General features: G+C 51.0%; 2 protein-coding genes across 2 annotated transcripts; one reads left to right on the top strand and one right to left on the bottom strand.

The window, feature by feature from the left end:
- Positions 1-663: 663 nt before the first annotated feature.
- On the bottom strand, positions 664-4,643 carry LOC121309924 (transmembrane protein 79-like). Its single transcript, XM_041243106.1, has 4 exons — positions 4,542-4,643; positions 2,448-3,132; positions 2,028-2,241; positions 664-1,275 (listed from the first exon to the last, which is right to left on the bottom strand). Exons 2-4 carry the CDS (start codon positions 3,106-3,108, stop codon positions 1,083-1,085), a joined length of 1,068 nt encoding a protein of 355 aa, XP_041099040.1. The 5' UTR covers positions 3,109-3,132; positions 4,542-4,643; the 3' UTR covers positions 664-1,082.
- Positions 4,644-5,367: 724 nt separating this feature from the next.
- Positions 5,368-16,890, top strand: msto1 (misato mitochondrial distribution and morphology regulator 1). The gene is made up of 14 exons (XM_041243127.1): positions 5,368-5,540; positions 6,214-6,349; positions 7,278-7,347; positions 7,995-8,106; positions 8,405-8,453; positions 9,354-9,498; positions 10,031-10,148; positions 10,622-10,756; positions 12,822-12,974; positions 14,063-14,194; positions 14,401-14,585; positions 15,064-15,168; positions 15,272-15,387; positions 16,425-16,890. The coding sequence occupies exons 1-14, from the start codon at positions 5,457-5,459 to the stop codon at positions 16,658-16,660; spliced, it is 1,776 nt and encodes a 591-aa protein (XP_041099061.1). The 5' UTR covers positions 5,368-5,456; the 3' UTR covers positions 16,661-16,890.
- Positions 16,891-16,975: the final 85 nt, after the last annotated feature.

The following is a 16,975-nucleotide window of genomic DNA, read 5'->3' as shown; positions in this document are numbered from 1 at the left end:
GCATTACTCTTCCCAGCGGAAGCAGGAGAATGTCTGTTCTGTTAAGCTCACCCAGTCCAGTGGGGTAAGCAGCTTTCAACAGAGTGCTTCCCTGCTCAGCTAAAAAAACCACCCAGGAGAATGAAAACAAACCGTACTGCAAACAAAACACAAACACATGAACGCAGCAAAGGAATTACCCCTGAAGAGAAACTCGGCAGTGCACACAGTGTTCGGCCTGTTACAATGTTAGTTTAACAGAGGTGTCACACATTTGGGACTAAAGATTAAAAACCAAATCTACTCTCCATTGTATCCTGTTGAGTTCATCTCAGGGATGGAAATAAGACTCGCATTGCATGGCAGTCTGATCCATTCCTGGTTTTTATTTCCACCCCTGCATGTAGTTCAGGATGATGCTACCTGAGGACGTGCGGAAATATGACAAAAATCAGATGAACCAATACACACACTTCTGTGAAAAAAATAATTGACATCAAAATTAAATCTGTAACATTCTAGAATATACAAAAGCTGCAGGTTTATATGTTTATAGATATTAATGAAATAAAAATAAAAACACACAAAAAAAAAAAATTCTTTATAATAATATAAATATAAATATAGATATAGAATATAAAGAATAAGAATTCTAAATATAGAATATAAAGCTGCAGGTTTACACGTTTATAGATATTAACGAAATAAAAATAAAACACACAAAAAAAATTATTCTTTGCTTCTGATCAAATCCATCCGGAGATCTCCAGAGGGAAAAATCGAATGAAACGGGCGTGTCAATCACACCTAACGCTTTCTTACTGGCTCTGGGCAGCTCCGCCCCCTCAATCTCAGCTGGTCAGAAACGACTGAAACAGAAAGCGGAGGAGCGTGTTGCGATCGACAGGGTTCGTGGGGTTCAAGGCGAGGGGTTTATTATGCCATTTTGTGAAAAATAAAACAAGCTCTGTGCTTAGAAATCCTAAGAGAAACTGAAATGCTCAATTCAGCGCCCAGTTGAAACGTTTGCCCCCGGATCTTTGCCTCCTTCCTTGCAGCGTTTCGAATGGTCCGACGAGGTCTGCGGTCTGGGTGCTGGCTCCTCAGCCCCAGAATCTCTGTTTGGGGGGCGAGGGGGTCGTGGTTATGGCCTCAGTAGCGAACAAGCTCACCCCCTGCTGGACGAACATGAAGAAGATGTTTGCCCCCAGCATCGCCACGATAGGAAAGTAGGTGAGGCCGAACCCAAAGCTACGGAAATGACTACTGACGGCAAACGCCAGCCAGTAGATTAACCTGCAAAACAACGACAAGGTAAGCAGCTTCAGGTAGAACAATACAGGGATGGAAACAAGACTCCCATTGCATAGCAGTTTCATCCATTCCAGGTTTTACTACCAGCTTGATTAGCCGCAGTGTGCAAGCAACAAGCTCTTATTAAAATTCCCAGCAAAACAAGGGATAGATCAAAACAGCTGTGCAATGGGAGTCTTGTTTTTCCTCCAAATCAATTCTCGCGGTCCCTTTAAATCCACTGCTCTCAAGTCATGCCACAAGTAGGCAGGATCCTTACAAGCACGTTCCTGACCCCGTCTCTAATTAACCTGGCTGTTTGCAGAGCATGTCCTGCTGCAGCAGACAGACACAGGCAGGGATCGGTGGGGACTGAAGCCACACATTCCACCGAGAGCGTAGATCTGCACTCCCTGTCAACTACTGTAAAAGCTTAAACCACAGCAGGTTCTTTACAACACAGATTATGTACATTGACATCAGGTTTTTCTATCCGGATTTAATGACTTCTAATACGTTAAGAGGGGGCTACTACCTCCGACCAAGCCCAGAGCGCACTTTACGACATGCCGAGACCACAGTTCACAGAAAGGGAGAGAAACATGAGTCACAGTGGATCGTAAGATTATAGCTACGCAGGGGAGCCAAAGTTCATTGGCAAATCCAATGGCGTTGCACAGGACTGGAACCGGGCCCAGACCCGCTCTCAACTTGACGAGAAGCAGTCAGCGAACACGCAGGAGCGCAGCCCTCACCTCGCCAGGCCGAAGAGCCCGCTTAGCAGGGGCACCAGCTTCAGCGTCCTGCTGTCCAGGTAGGTGGACAGCACGGCCAGATTGAGGACAAACAGGGCCAGCAGGCTGACCGACTGGTTGACGAAGCGCCGGTGAACCTCCACTTCCTGCTTCCTGTCTCCGAAGGGATCCAGCGAGGACGAGCACAGCTGGGCTATCCCGTGCACCGCGATGCCTGGAGGGGAGATCGGGCAACACACAGCGATGCAGAACCAGGGAGGTGAAGAGAGGGAGAGAGGGGGGGGGATTTATTGACCAACTTTCACATTGCTACATTACTACTCAAGAGAGAGAGAGACACTCTGGACACAAGCTCGCCCCTGAAAAATCAGGCAGACACAAGCCTGTCCCTTAAGACAGGGGCAGACGGAGGTTACTCACCCAGCACGATGGGCACGGTGGCGAAGACAGAGCAGCGCAGGGTGTAGATGACAGCCGAGGGGGCTCCCGAGAGGACGGGCGCATCAAACGGGAGGAAGACAAACCCCCCGTAGAGAAAGACGGGTGCAATGAGCAGCGCGGCGGACAGGGAGGCAGTGGCCTTGAGGCTGGAGTAGCTGCAGCAGTCACAGCGGCCCTGGCAGCACCCGGCCGGCTTCCGGTCCGGCAGGCCGTCGCCCCCCTCTGGCCAGTCCTCATACAGCCCGTGCAGGGGCTCCTTCTGTGGGACCAGGAAGGGGTGCGCCTCCTCGATCTCGTACGCCTCCTTCCTCTTCCTCAGGCTGGACGGGGGCGTGACGATCTGAACGCTGGGGCTGAAGACCTGCGAGGCCACCTCCGGCATTTCATTCACTTCTTCCACTTCCCTCTCCGGGTTCTCTCCGGCACCCTCTCCTGGAGTCGCCTGGGAGAGGATGCCGGTGGCCAGCTTGGCGTCGTCGCTGAGCCCCACGTGGGCTCTGCTGCCTTCGTTCTCGCCCGGTCCCTGCAGGGCGAGGGTATGAAGCGCTGGGGGCAGGGCTACCTCTCCCCCCGGCGCGGGGTCCTTCTTGGTTTGGGTGTTTTCTGGGAGAGGAGCCCGCTGCTCCATTCTGGCCAGCATTGCGGTTTTTCGGTTGTCTTTCCTCTTCATAGGATCAAACATGGAAAGAGAAAAAAAAAAAAAAAAAAAAAATTTTCAAAACTGAGGCATGGCTTGATATTATTCAGGGATGGAAATACGACTCCTGTTGCATAGCAACGTCTCCCATGCCAGGTTTTACTAGGAGCTTGCTTAGCCACAATGCAGAGGTAACAAACTCAGGTGTATCTTATTAAACTCACAGTAAAAGGCGGTATGGTGCAAACTGCTATGCCATGAAAGTCCCAAGCTTTAAACGTGTTACTGTTTATAGATGAGAACTTTTATTAATACATTGTGTTATTATGTGTTAAGAAACATACTAGGACAATATTCACAATGGTAACGGTTTGTTTATTAGTTTTAAAACGTTTAGTGAAACGTGACCTATTGTTTGACCTCGTTAGTACAACCGACCCCTTTTGCGAATGACATCGTCAGCCTGGGTCATAAATCTCAGCATTTTTGTAAAATGACTTTACGCTTACTTCTAAGGATGCAACCCGTTTCAGTAAATTCAAAAACGACAAACTTCGCATCCCGCTCAGAGGGAGAGCCCAAACTAAAACGCCATTAAGCGGGGTTGGCATAGCAGGGGAGACGAAGGGAGGTTTCACAGTTCTGATCCAGTGTTTTCTAAGCATTATTTGTGAATGCTTATTCACCACTGCTACCAACCCCGTTAGAAAATGGACTTCCCCGCATTTAACGCACTGAACGTGAGACTATATCATTTATACCAACAGCCCCTATATGATCGGGACAGTCCAGCGTCCCGGTGCATAGGAAGAAAGTATGTATTCTGCACAGCAGAGATAGTGAAACTCACCCCTACTCTCCTTCCCCTCCCTCCCCTGGAGGCAAGCGTCCCGCTGAACAGTTTCCAAATGTGGGCGAGTACGGTGTGTGTGTAGATTTACACACCCGGAGGACTGCCGAGACACAGACAACAACTCCTCCTGATCAGATTGAATTCGCCTCGGGCGAGCTGGAGGCTGTAACCCCGTGTATATATAAAAACTCTCCGCTTTCTATCCCATGCACTAACATACACCGCAACAGGTGTGCCGAGAGAGCCCGCCCCCGTCCATTTCGATTGACTCAATGGACTCGCACACTCAGCTCTCATTGGTAGACTGTGCTGACAATCAACAAGACTCCTTAAAAAAAGCTGCAGCTTCGCTAGAAATATACAGAATAAAAAGGACGTTATACGAAAGGAAAAACAATGTATCGCCTCTCCTATTGCTGTTTCTAAAAAAAAAACACACACACAAAGCCTACACAGCGAGCATTAGACAGCGGACGGGGAAACACGATCCCTAACGCGTTATTGCGTGTTAGCGAACATTGTATATTAATTAATTAAGCCCCGATGAGTTTATAACGATCGCATTAAGTACCGGTTGGCTTACCTTTTCAAAGCTGAGTTCTGCTTTGCGTTTCCGAGTTTCTGTTTGCTGTGAAACTAGCTGACTCTGAGTCGACCAGGTGTGGCCAGGTGAGCCGATCGCGCAGCCTCGCGTTTAAAGGGGAGGAGTCGAGGTGTGTGTGTGTGTGTGTTTGTTTGTTTGTTTGTTTGTTTGTTTGTTTGTTTGTTAATGCTGTACAGCAATCTGGTGCAGAAGATTATCGGACATAAAAGCTTTTTTTTGGGGGGGGGGGGGGGGGTGCTTGAGAAAAAGTTTTTAAGAAGTTGGGTTATTTATTGTGCACAAAGCTTTTGTTATCAGAACCGTTTTTTTTCATGTTTGTAATGATCTTTTGTATATAATATGTTAATGATGGAACTTAATCAAAAACAAATCCATGTAAAAATAATTACCTTCTTTTTTTTAACATTCGAAACTTTGTGATAGAATTTATTAAATGTCTTTCCAATATTAGGGTACTGAATATGTTTGTGTTGCAAAATGAAGAGTAATAATAATAATAATAATGCAATTTCACTCGCAGTGCAAGGACACAGTCTTTCTTCTCTAGCATGATTTTACAAACGTTAAACTCTGTGCAGGGTTAACGGGTTAATTAGTGCAGCTGTTTACACCGCAATAACTCTAAACCAATCACAGGGCACCCTCCCCTCTGCGCTCCAATCAGAAACCTCGCCGTTACACGTGTGTCCGCCTGGCGCGGTGCACCCGAACCTCCAGTGCGTCACGAACCCCAGCCAGCCAATCACAAAGCAGGTGCGGGAGCGGCTTGTCCAATCTGCTGTGGAGCCCGGCCAGGAGGAGGCGGGTTCAGAAAGACTCGGGTTAGAGTGAGGCAGTCTGCTGGGGGGTGGTGGCGTCTCTGATCGGGTGAGTTTTGTCTTCCTTGCAGGAGGAATGGGGAGCCTGTGTCGGGAGGTAGTCACCCTGCAACTCGGCCATTACGCCAGCTTCGTGGGGACGCACTGGTGGAATCTACAGGCAAGTTACCGGCACAGAACTGGTTTGTGACGTCATTTCCAGCACCGCAGTTCTTTCACTGGGAATTGCGGGTTGCATGTGCAGTGTTGATCTATAAGCATAGCAAGAGAGTCCTGGATAATAAATGCACCAGGCAAACGCGAGAAAACAGCACACGTGATAAACACAGGTTATTATTATTATTAATAGTATTTCCTCTCCTGGTTCGCAGGCTCCCTCTTGTGTTGCATGTCTGTTTACGCATCAGTTTTTCAGACCCGAGCCCATAGTGACAGCAGACGAAAGACATGTGCAGGGATGGGAATAAGACTCCTATTGCATAGCAATTTCACCCGCTCCGGGTTTTAATACGAGCTTGTGTATAGGTAATAGCGCGCCCAACTGGGTCTTATTAAACTCGGAGTAAAACGCAACGTGGAACTGAGAACGATTGATAACCTCCAGAACGAGAAAAGGCCATTCGCCCCACCTGTGCTACCTTCCTAAAGGTCTTATTGTGATCACAGAGAGGGTTAGACAGTATTGTTCATGACAGCGTCCAGTCTGTGCTTGAAGGATCTCTGCTTACACTTACAAACACAATGAGGGAGGTAAGCCAAGGTTTAACTGCAGCTGGTTTAATGCACAGCTGCCCGCAGGTCTGGTGTTGACTGGTTATTTTGCTGCCCTGCAGGACGCGTCTCTTTGCTACGATGCGGACCCCCGCGACCCCCCCAGCCAGGTCCGCAGCGACGTTCTCTTCAGGGAGGGGCGCACGCAGTCCGGACAGACCACCTACACCCCCCGCCTCATCGCACTGGACCTCAAAGGTACCGCTTCGAGCAGGGCTGTCAGAGCCCCTTTCCCCTCGAAACAGCGCCCCCTAGTGGCAAGCGCAGCCTCAGTGTGGTGTAACAGTACAACAGTGAGTGAGTCACACCTGCGAGTCTGTGCGTCCGCTCATAGGGGTTTGTCATGCAATCATAAGGAAGGAGCAGTTTGTTTACCCTCAAGCGCCTGGCTCCTGGTGTTTTCAATAATACAGCTTATTAACAGTCACCCGGGACTGGGTGCAGCAGGGATGGTGTGATCTCCCAGCCGTGGGTCCCATAGTCCTAGGCAGTGCAGTTACAGGGGTGTGTAAGGGTTCGATCCATTCCTGGTTTTACTGAGAGTTTAATAAGACACGCTGGGGCTGATCAAGCTGGTAGTAAAACCTGGAATGGGTGGCATTGCTGTGCAATAGCCTGTTACTGGTGCACCAATTGGAATTAGTTTACTTTTGCATAAAGCTATTTCTCACCTTATGGTAACAGATTAGATGCATGTATTGGGTTTGCATTGCTGTAGCTCTGAATCTAGCGCTTGATAAAGAGGTGACTGAAGTAACAGCTACAGGCTGGCTATTGAAATCTGAAAAGCAAGCAGGCTTTGAAACGCCCGCACGTGTAGCGTGACATCCTGTCGGCGTACGTGGCGCTGCATGAAACGGTCGTTCGACTATTCGTGGGTCGCTGGGGTGGATCGGGGCTGATTCAGAGTGAAGAAACAGCTGCTTGGGTTTGTGATGATCGCTGCTTTCACTCTGAATGGGTAAGTTAGCCCAGTCAAAGCCAATGACCCTCAGATGTGGAGAGCTATCTCTGAATAATGGGTTTGTGCAGCACTAATGTAATGGTGTCGCAGGCAGTGGTGTTTCGAGGTAGACCTGAATCTCTCTCTCTCTCTCTCTCTCTCTCTCTCTCTCGTATCCCACAGGCAGCCTGAATGCACTGAGACAGGAAGGCACCCTGTATGAATTGCACAGACAGGACAGCACCTTCACATGGTGAGTGACTCCACGTTGACCGAAGCATTCCTATATAGATAGATATGGGTGAAGGCAGGCTGTGTTTGCATCCTGACCCATTTGAAAATACATGCATCAGCTTTACCTGATTTCTCACCTGTTTAATATCCTGTACGCGCTCTCCGTCGTTGTCTGTTTTTTTTATGCTTACCAACTACCCAGCAAAATACATGCCACGAGGCTGATAGCGGGGAAGTATATCGGCGTCGCACAGGCTTCAGTGCAGTATGCGCTGTGCAACGGTAATATCCTTCCCCACAGAACGTGTCGCGATGCCAGCTATTGGCTGCACAACAAGATTAAATGACTATTATGTTAAATTTTAAATAATTTGGAGAGTATGTAGTCATAGCAACAGTGAAACACACCCGAAGAACCGCTTGGTGAATTGCAAGGAGCCGTGTTGTGCTTTTGGACTCGCGATCAATGACTCTTGCAAGGATGGCGATAAGACTTCCGTTGCAAAGCAGTTCGATCCGTCCATCGGTTTTTACTACGAGTTTACCAGGACACCCCCGAGCTTGTTGCACGCGCACTGTGGCTTGTCAGGCTTGTAAGACCTGGAACCGGTGAAACGGCTATGGAGCGGGAGTCTTATCCCCATCCCTGCTGCTGTCTGTTCTCAGGGAGGGCGAGGTGATGACACACAAAGAGGAGCCGGCTGTCAAGAACCCGTTCCTGCAGGACCTGGAACAGCTGGATGTGAACAGCTGGATGTACCCCGCAGCAGGAGAGATGGTGTGAAAACTAGAAAAAGTGGAAACGAACACTGCAGCTTAAAGTTAAACCCCAAAGCCTCTTCTGTGGCGATGTGTAGAAGAAGATTTAGTAAAGACTGGCGCTCCTGTATAATAATTAGACAGAGCCCTACTGCACTAGCTCGGAGCCTGTAAGAGGTCTTCACTTCAGTGTGGGCTGGCCAGGTGCTGTGGAGCAGTGGCTCTGTGTTATTTCATCCCAGGACAGACCTGAATTCATGAAGGAGCATTTTCACTGTGCAACCCCTCGGTGATAACGGTGTTCTCTTTGTCTCCAGCAGGGGGAGGTGTCGGCAGAGGGAGACTTCAGCCAGCAGCAGTGCAGAGGTGAGAGAGAGCGAGAGGGGAGGATGCAGACAAGCGAGTCCGGGGATTAGGGAATTTGACTCTGCTGTGTGGGCGAAATGAAACTATGCTGTATTTAAGAAATTTCACGTGCAATAGGGTTTCTTTCCATGACCCCGTTTTGAAGGGTTCCCTGTCGTCCAGGTACTGTGCGTGAGGGTTGTGCGACTCCTCCAGTTCAAACGCTGCTGCGGGGAACGCAGGACGAGTCGCACGGCCTGGACGGCGCCTGTCCGTTCTGACGCTCCCAGCGACAGCGACCCCTACTGGCCAGACACGGAGCGCATTGGGAGTGGACAGCATCAAAATAATCTGTCAAAAAATTTCTAACAAAACGTTCGACTCGGCATCTGCTAAATCTAGAGAGGATTTCAGGATAATGCTTTTTATTATTATATGATGGTAAGAGGTTGATGGCGACACCGGAGAGGTGACATTTATAATATTAGATGCAGTAATTCTAGCAGTGATTGTATTTTTAAAACTATTCGTTATCCAGCGATGGGTTATTCCATGTCTGTTGCAGTACCCTTTCTCTGCCAGCAGGTGTCACCAGCACCGCAAGTTTCACTGAACCTGCAATAGCGCTGGATTTAGAAATCCTGAAAGAGAATCGGTTCAGTGCTACACGTGTCGACTAGAACCCTTCCTCTGTGTCTCGGAGACACAGTTACATGGTTCCTTGTCGGTAGGTTCTGTGTAGGGTGTTGGGTTCGTTTAAACTCGATCCGTGTCGGGAATGTTCGTCAGCAAACAAAGCCGTCTTGAGGTGCCCTCAGTTAGTGCTGCTACTTGTTTTTTGATGCACTGCAACGTTAGTGTGGATTAGACCGCTGTGTTCTACTGAACAAACACTCCCCTCTCCCCCTCCTCTCTCTCCAGGCGCAGGGGGCTCGGTGAATGCCAGTGTGGAGCGCACTCGGAAGTTGTTCTCTCTGGAGGGCAGTGTGAGGGTGTGGTCAGACTTCCTCAGGATCCACATTCACCCCCGCTCCATCTCCGTCATTCACCAGTACAACCACGACGGGTCTGTCTGCCTGACTGTGCGTCTCCTTGCCTGTTTCCACCCCTGCCTGTCTCCACCCCTGTCTCCCTCCCTGCCTGCCTGTCTCCCTCTCTGCCTGCCTGCTTGTCTCCCTGCCTGTCTCTGTCTGTCTATCTGTCTGTCTCTCTGCATGTCTCTCTCTCTGCCTCTCTGTCTGCTAGAGAGGTAACAATTGCTCACCACGGCTTTTATTTTGCAAGCTTCAATGCAATATGAATTCATGTTTCAGGTGTGTAATTCAGCTCCTAGTAAAACCAGGAAGGTTTCTATGCAATAGGAGTCTTGCTTCCATCCCTGTCCTTGTTTTAACATGAGTGACAGCTGATTGTTCTGGGAATGGAGACTCCTCTTGCACAGCAGTGTCACCCGTTCCAGGTTTTATTGCACGTTTGAATATCTCCAGTGTGGAGGGAACAAGCTGAGGTGTGTCTTATTAAACTCTCAGTAAAACCAGAAAGGGTTCAGACTGCTGTACAGTGGGAGTGTTGTTATTGTCCCTGTGCTCCTCTTGCAGGGAGACGAACCGCATGGAGGCGTTTGGCCAGGGGGAGGCGCTGCTGCGGGAGCCCCTGTTCCTGGAGGAGCTGGAGGACAGGCTGCATTTCTTTGTGGAGGAATGTGACTACCTGCAGGTAAGCACCGCCACACGCGACCAGGGGGCGAGAGAGAGGCAGCCGGGCATGAGGACTCGCAGACACACTCGCAACGGGACAAACTCACGCACACACACAGAGTGAAATCGTGCTTTAGCATCTGGTTGTAATTGCTAATCCTGTATAAGGATTAAATTAAATAAATATATGAAGGTTTTTAGTGTGTGTTGATCCCCCCCCTCGCTGTGTGTGTGTGTGTGTGTGTGTGTGTGTTGATCCCCTCGCTGTGTGTGTGTGTTGACCCCCCCCCCTCGCTGTGTGTGTGTGTTGACCCCCCCCCTCGCTGTGTGTGTGTGTGTGTTGACCCCCCCCTCGCTGTGTGTGTGTTGATCCCCTCGCTGTGTGTGTGTGTGTGTGTTGACCCCCCCCTCGCTGTGTATGTTGATCCCCCCTGCTGTGTGTGTGTGTTGACCCCCTCGCTGTGTGTGTTGACCGTCTCATTGTCTCGGCAGGGGTTCCAGGTGCTGTGTGACCTGCAGGATGGGTTCTCTGGCCTGGGCTCTGGAGTCACAGAGCTGCTGCACGATGAATATAAGGGGAGAGGAGTCTTCACCTTGGGGCTGGCACCCATCACACACCCCGACACTGTGAGTGAGAGAGAGAGACCCATCACACACCCAGAGACAGAGAGAGAGAGAGAGAGAACACACCCCGACACACAGAGAGAGAGAGAGAGACCCACACACACCCAGAGAGAGAGAGAGAGAGACACAGGGTAGGAGAGTGTGGAGCTGTGTGTCTCTCTCTCTCTCTCTCAACGTAGAGTGAGAAGGGAGTGTGGGGCTGTGACCGGTGGGAGGCTGTGTGTCTCTTCACTCTCTCTCTCTGGGTAGTGTGTGAGGGATGTGTGTCTATCTCTCTCTCACACCTGGGACGCTGTGTGCCTCACACACACACCCCACACACAGAGAGAGAGAGAGAGAGAGAGACCCATCACACACCCCGACACAGAGAGAGAGAGAGACCCATCACACACCCCGACACACAGAGAGAGAGAGAGACCCATCACACACCCCGACACACAGAGAGAGAGAGAGAGAGAGACCCATCACACACCCCGACACACAGAGAGAGAGAGAGAGAGAGAGAGCGAGACCCATCACCCACACACACACCCAGACACACAGAGAGAGAGAGAGACACACAGAGAGAGAGAGAGAGACCCATCACACACCCAGACACACAGAGAGAGAGAGAGAGAAATCACACACACCGACACCCGAGCTGGGGCGTGTGTCCTCTATCTCTATCTGGAGTAGAGGTGAGAGTGAGTGTCCCATCTCCCACACACAGGGAGTGTGAGGACCCTGTGTGTGACCCATCACACTCTCACCTCTTGGGTAGTGACAGGGGCTGTTGTGTCTATCTCTCTCTCTCTGAGTAGTGACCCATCACACACTCTCTCTCTCTCTACTCTCTCTGGGTGTGTGTGGGAGTGAGACCCATCTCACACTCTCTCTCCGAGGGAGAGAGAGAGACCCATCACACACCCCGACACACAGAGAGAGAGAGAGAGAGACCCATCACACACCCCGACACACAGAGAGAGAGAGAGAGACACCACACACACAGACACACAGAGAGAGAGAGAGAGAGAGAGAGAGAGACAGAGACACAGAGAGAGAGAGAGACACGGGTATCTCATCTCACTTCCGACACACAGAGTGTGAGGAGAGTGTGGACCCATCACACACCCCGACACACAGGGAGAGTGACCCATCACTCTGATCTCTCTCTGGTAGTGTGTGGGGGCTGTGTGTCGAGAGATCTCTCCCATCTCACACACCCCGAGACACAGAGAGAGAGAGAGAGAGAGACCCATCACACACCCCGACACACAGAGAGAGAGAGAGAGAGAGAGAACACACCCCGACACACAGAGAGACACACACCCCGACACACAGAGAGAGAGAGAGACACATCACACACCCCGACACACAGAGAGAGAGAGAGAGAGACCCATCACACACCCCGACACACAGAGAGAGAGAGAGAGAGACCCATCACACACCCCGACACACAGAGAGAGAGAGAGAGACAAACACACACACCGACACACAGAGAGAGAGAGAGAGAGAGAGACCCTCACATGTTGAGGGCTGGGTCACACCTCTACATCTCACACTGGGTAGTGTGTGGGAGAGCTGTGTCTCTCTCCTCTCACCTGGGTAGTGAGAGAGAGACCTCACACACACCCAGACATCTCTGAGAGAGTGTGGGGCGACACACAGAGAGAGATCTCTCTCTCTCTGGGTAGTGTTGTGGGGTAGAGAGTGGGGCTGCTGTTCTCTCTCTCTGGGTAGTGTGTGCGCTGTGGGTCTCTGTCTCTCATCCGACAGTGAAATGGGGTCCGATCGTTACCATATCAGGATTGGTAGAACAGGTAGGGCTGTCAGTTAAGACTCCAAATAGCAATGTATTAGTGGGAACACAAAATATGATCGTTTGAATAAGTAGATTGTACTGCCAGCACATGTTTTCGCTGTTGAATTGGTTATCCAGTGTTTATATCGATGTGTATAATGAGGAATGGAATCGATTGGGGAAAATTGATTTTCGATTTTAATCATAGCAGCCCTAGTGTGTAGTGATAGAGAGTGTGTGTGTGTGTGTGGATTGCGTCTGTGTGGTGATTGTGTTTCTCTGTTTCAGAGCCCTGTAAAGGATGTGTTTCACTTGCTGAACTCTGTCCTGGGCATGGTCAGCCTGTCCAATCACAGCTCTCTCTTCTGCCCGCTGTCCCTGAGGGGGGGGTTGGGGCGCAGACCGCCCCCCCACATCACCTTCCCCCACCTGCAGTACGACGTGAGTCCTGAACCATGTGCAGAATTACTAGCAGAACAGAGACCGGCAAATATGAGAATCTGTTTAAAAAAAAAATTAAAAAGAACACATACGTTTATTGTAAAGGTATACATCACTGCGCTGTTGCATTCAAATATAAATCTGTACAACACACCTATACAGCAATACTTGTACAAAAAAATACTTTTGAAAACCGAGCATTGGGATCTTCAAGGGAAGAGCTTGTGAAATCCTCTCGATAATGTCTGTGGTGTTTGAAATCAAGACAGTTATATTTTAGCCTGCTAACAGAAATAATGGGAAAACACCACAGAGTACAGTACAAGATACACACAAACTGTAACGCTCTGCAACGTTCTCCCTTGTTCTTGTGTGTTTTGCTGCCATCAAGAGAACTACTGTTCCCTTATAACGTTGGAGAGAATTTCAGTTCAGTTTGTGTGTTGCGGCTCTCCGCCATGTGGAAATGCTGATGTGTACCTGAGATATACAGCTCAGCACACACTTTCCAGAAATAAATCCTGCTAACGCGTACGTGGAAAAGGTTAGCGGCCGCGCGGCTGCCAGTGACACACCTGGCCCGGCCTGCTTGTTTAGTTTTCGGTTGCGGTCAGACTTTCTTTGCCAATGCGATTGGTCTTCAGATTGTGAACTTTGACCCCGTGTTTCGTAAGGCAGAGTCCGCAGCTGTTTCTGAACGCTTCTCTCCCTTTTCCAGTTAGCTTAAACTCTGCAGGGTGGCTTTAGTGCCCTCTTAATCCTGCTCTTCTTTGTAATGATTCAGTAGCTGCTTGTGTCTGTTCTACTGTTTTATTTTTGTCTCTTTTGGATCATGCAGTGTCCTAGCATCAGACTTATTGGATGTTAGTGGGGGAGATACGTATGTGTTCACCAGATCCCAATATACAGTGTCTGGATGAGCCAGGGACTGCTGTTTTAGTATGATGGATACATTTACTGGTCTGCAGTGTTTGAAGAGTTAAGGTCACGTGCCTGCAGACTGACATGCACACAGATCGACACACCAACAGGCAGTGACACACGCCCGGGATTGTATTGTGTTTAACCCCTCGCTCCCCTCTCCCCAGCCCTCCCTATGGTATCACAGCAGTGCTGTACTGGCCACGGCTCTGGAAACGCTGACACTGCCCTACCGCACCGTGCAGGACGGCGCCACCATGGGGCAGCTGGCAGACTCGCTCGCCGTGTCGGGCAGGAAGGTAGGGATCGGGGCTAGCTGGGGGCAGACTGGGAGCCAGTGAAGATTGTATGCGGGCTGAGACTCCGCTTACACCCTGAGAAGATGCAGCTTTGGAGCGTTTTACAGCAGCAGACACCTTTTCAGCGTGTGTTAATATCTCGCTACACTGTAAGCTGCTGTAATTGAAAACCGTACCCAAAAAAAGCCACTTCTGCCTTGTTTCAGGTGGTGACAGCATGTGGCGCGGTCCCCTTTCCCATGATGCTCGGCGACTGTCTCCCGGACGCGCTCGCTGGGTGCGGCGCGGCGTTGCCGTGGAGACCGCTGTCGGCCTGCGGGGAGCAGAGTGACGGCCGCTGCTTCGCCCAGGCGGTGTCGCTGAGAGGAATAGAGGGGCAGAGCCTGGTCAGGTGAGCGCAGGGGGCGGGGCTGGGCTGTCGTTTTCACTGCAGATTCCAAGCATTTACACCCATGAAGGGGTTAACATCGAACCCGCCAGCTTCACCTGGCTGAGTCGTTCCAGTCTGCTGCCATCGGAGAAATCTGTGACTCGGTGGCATTTTAGTCCACATTTTTGGAATAAGTAGTTAGAGAAATCTCAAAAGAGCAGGGATGTAAATAAGACTCCCATTGCAAAACAGTTTCGCCTCTAATCCGAAACTGATTAGCCCCAGGCTATAGGTAACAAGCTCAGCTGTGTCTTTTACCCCTAGTAGAACTAGGCATGGGCCAGACTGCTCTGTAAAGAGTCTTGCTGTCATCCCTGCGAAAGAGAGAAATCTTAATTGCCGGTATTGCAGAATTCCAGCTGCTGTCTCACAAGGACAGCTTTGAGGAGCCCTGCTGTAGTGATTCAGCCTGGTGATTGTGTTGTCCATCCCTCTCCAGTCAGTTGGACCCTGGGACCCAACCCCCCTCTCCCCTGCACTGCTACGGCTCTGGAGAGGAGGTGCTGACAGCCTGCCTGCAGGAGCGGTACCCCGGCACACCCAGGTAAAGATTGCACACGCTCCCACCTGCACTCGCTCGCTCCCTGGTAAGAGGGAGCACATTGCAGTATCCCGTGGTGATCCCCTGTGTTTCCCCTGGTCTGCAGTGTGGTGCACCTGGTTCAAAGCCCCTGCAAAACGACGACCCCCTTCCCTCAGATCTTCACCCCAGCCCTGGGCAAGCACGGCTTCCTGGAGTCCAGCCCACGACCAGCCAGCACCCGTGAGTCTCTTGCTGTCTCGCTCCTCTCTTTCTCACTGTAGCCCGCCCCCCTCCTCTCACACTGTCTTCTCTCTTTCACTGTAGCCCGCCCCCCTCCTCTCACACTGTCTTCTCTCTTTCACTGTAGCCTGCCCCCCCTCCTCTCACACTGTCTTCTCTCTTTCACTGTAGCCCGCCCCCCTCCTCTCACACTGTCTTCTCTCTTTCACTGTAGCCCACCCCCCTCCTCTCACACTGTCTTCTCTCTTTCACTGTAGCCTGCCCCCCTCCTCTCACACTGTCTTCTCTCTTTCACTGTAGCCTGCCCCCCCTCCTCTCACACTGTCTTCTCTCTTTCACTGTAGCCTGCCCCCCCTCCTCTCACACTGTCTTCTCTCTTTCACTGTAGCCTGCCCCCCTCCTCTCACACTGTCTTCTCTCTTTCACTGTAGCCCCCCCCTCCTCTCACACTGTCTTCTCTCTTTCACTGTAGCCTGCCCCCCTCCTCTCACACTGTCTTCTCTCTTTCACTGTAGCCTGCCCCCCTCCTCTCACACTGTCTTCTCTCTTTCACTGTAGCCCCCCCCTCCCCCCCTCCTCTCACACTGTCTTCTCTCTTTCACTGTAGCCTGCCCCCCTCCTCTCACACTGTCTTCTCTCTTTCACTGTAGCCTGCCCCCCTCCTCTCACACTGTCTTCTCTCTTTCACTGTAGCCTGCCCCCCTCCTCTCACACTGTCTTCTCTCTTTCACTGTAGCCTGCCCCCCTCCTCTCACACTGTCTTCTCTCTTTCACTGTAGCCTGCCCCCCCCTCCTCTCACACTGTCTTCTCTCTTTCACTGTAGCCTGCCCCCCCTCCTCTCACACTGTCTTCTCTCTTTCACTGTAGCCTGCCCCCCTCCTCTCACACTGTCTTCTCTCTTTCACTGTAGCCCACCCCCCTCCTCTCACACTGTCTTCTCTCTTTCACTGTAGCCTGCCCCCCTCCTCTCACACTGTCTTCTCTCTTTCACTGTAGCCCGCCCCCCTCCTCTCTCACACCGTCTCTCTCTCCCCAGCGGTGGACAGCATCCCTGTCCTCACGTGTCTCCAGTCCTCCCCTCTCCTGCACCGCTGTCTCTCTGAGCTGCACTCGGAGGTCAGCGCTGTGGATCTGCGGCAGTTCTGCAGTTTCCTGTCCGCTGGCACGGAGCTCGACGACCTCCGGGAGGCGCTGCAGGACTTCAAGGCCCTGGCCCAGCACTACAGGATGAACTCTGACCTCGACGCCTCGTCTGAGGAGGAATCGGACTGAGAAGCAGGCAGTCGGACACCTCGCCTGCCCTCCAAAAACAGGACAGGGACCTAATTAAAGGAGCTGGGCTGCAGGCTTGTGAAATTCAGTAGCGATGCAGCTGGACTGGACCGGACCGTGCATCAGTGGTTTAGAGAAACCTTGAAGTCTCAGTACTGCAAGGGGAGACCCAGCCACGAGGGCTGGGAGCTGGTAACCAACAATAAACAAACGCTTTGAGGTCAAGCAGAGGGTCTTGTTGCATTGTGTTTTTTTTTCTAGGACTGTCTGGTGCTCTTTTAACCCTTTGCAGTCCATTTATTCAGCGCTTGTCAG

The sequence above is a fragment of the Polyodon spathula genome, unplaced genomic scaffold, assembly GCF_017654505.1.
Source record: "Polyodon spathula isolate WHYD16114869_AA unplaced genomic scaffold, ASM1765450v1 scaffolds_1585, whole genome shotgun sequence".
Classification (NCBI taxonomy): Eukaryota; Metazoa; Chordata; class Actinopteri; order Acipenseriformes; family Polyodontidae; genus Polyodon; species Polyodon spathula.
This window is presented reverse-complemented; position numbering and strand designations above follow the sequence as displayed.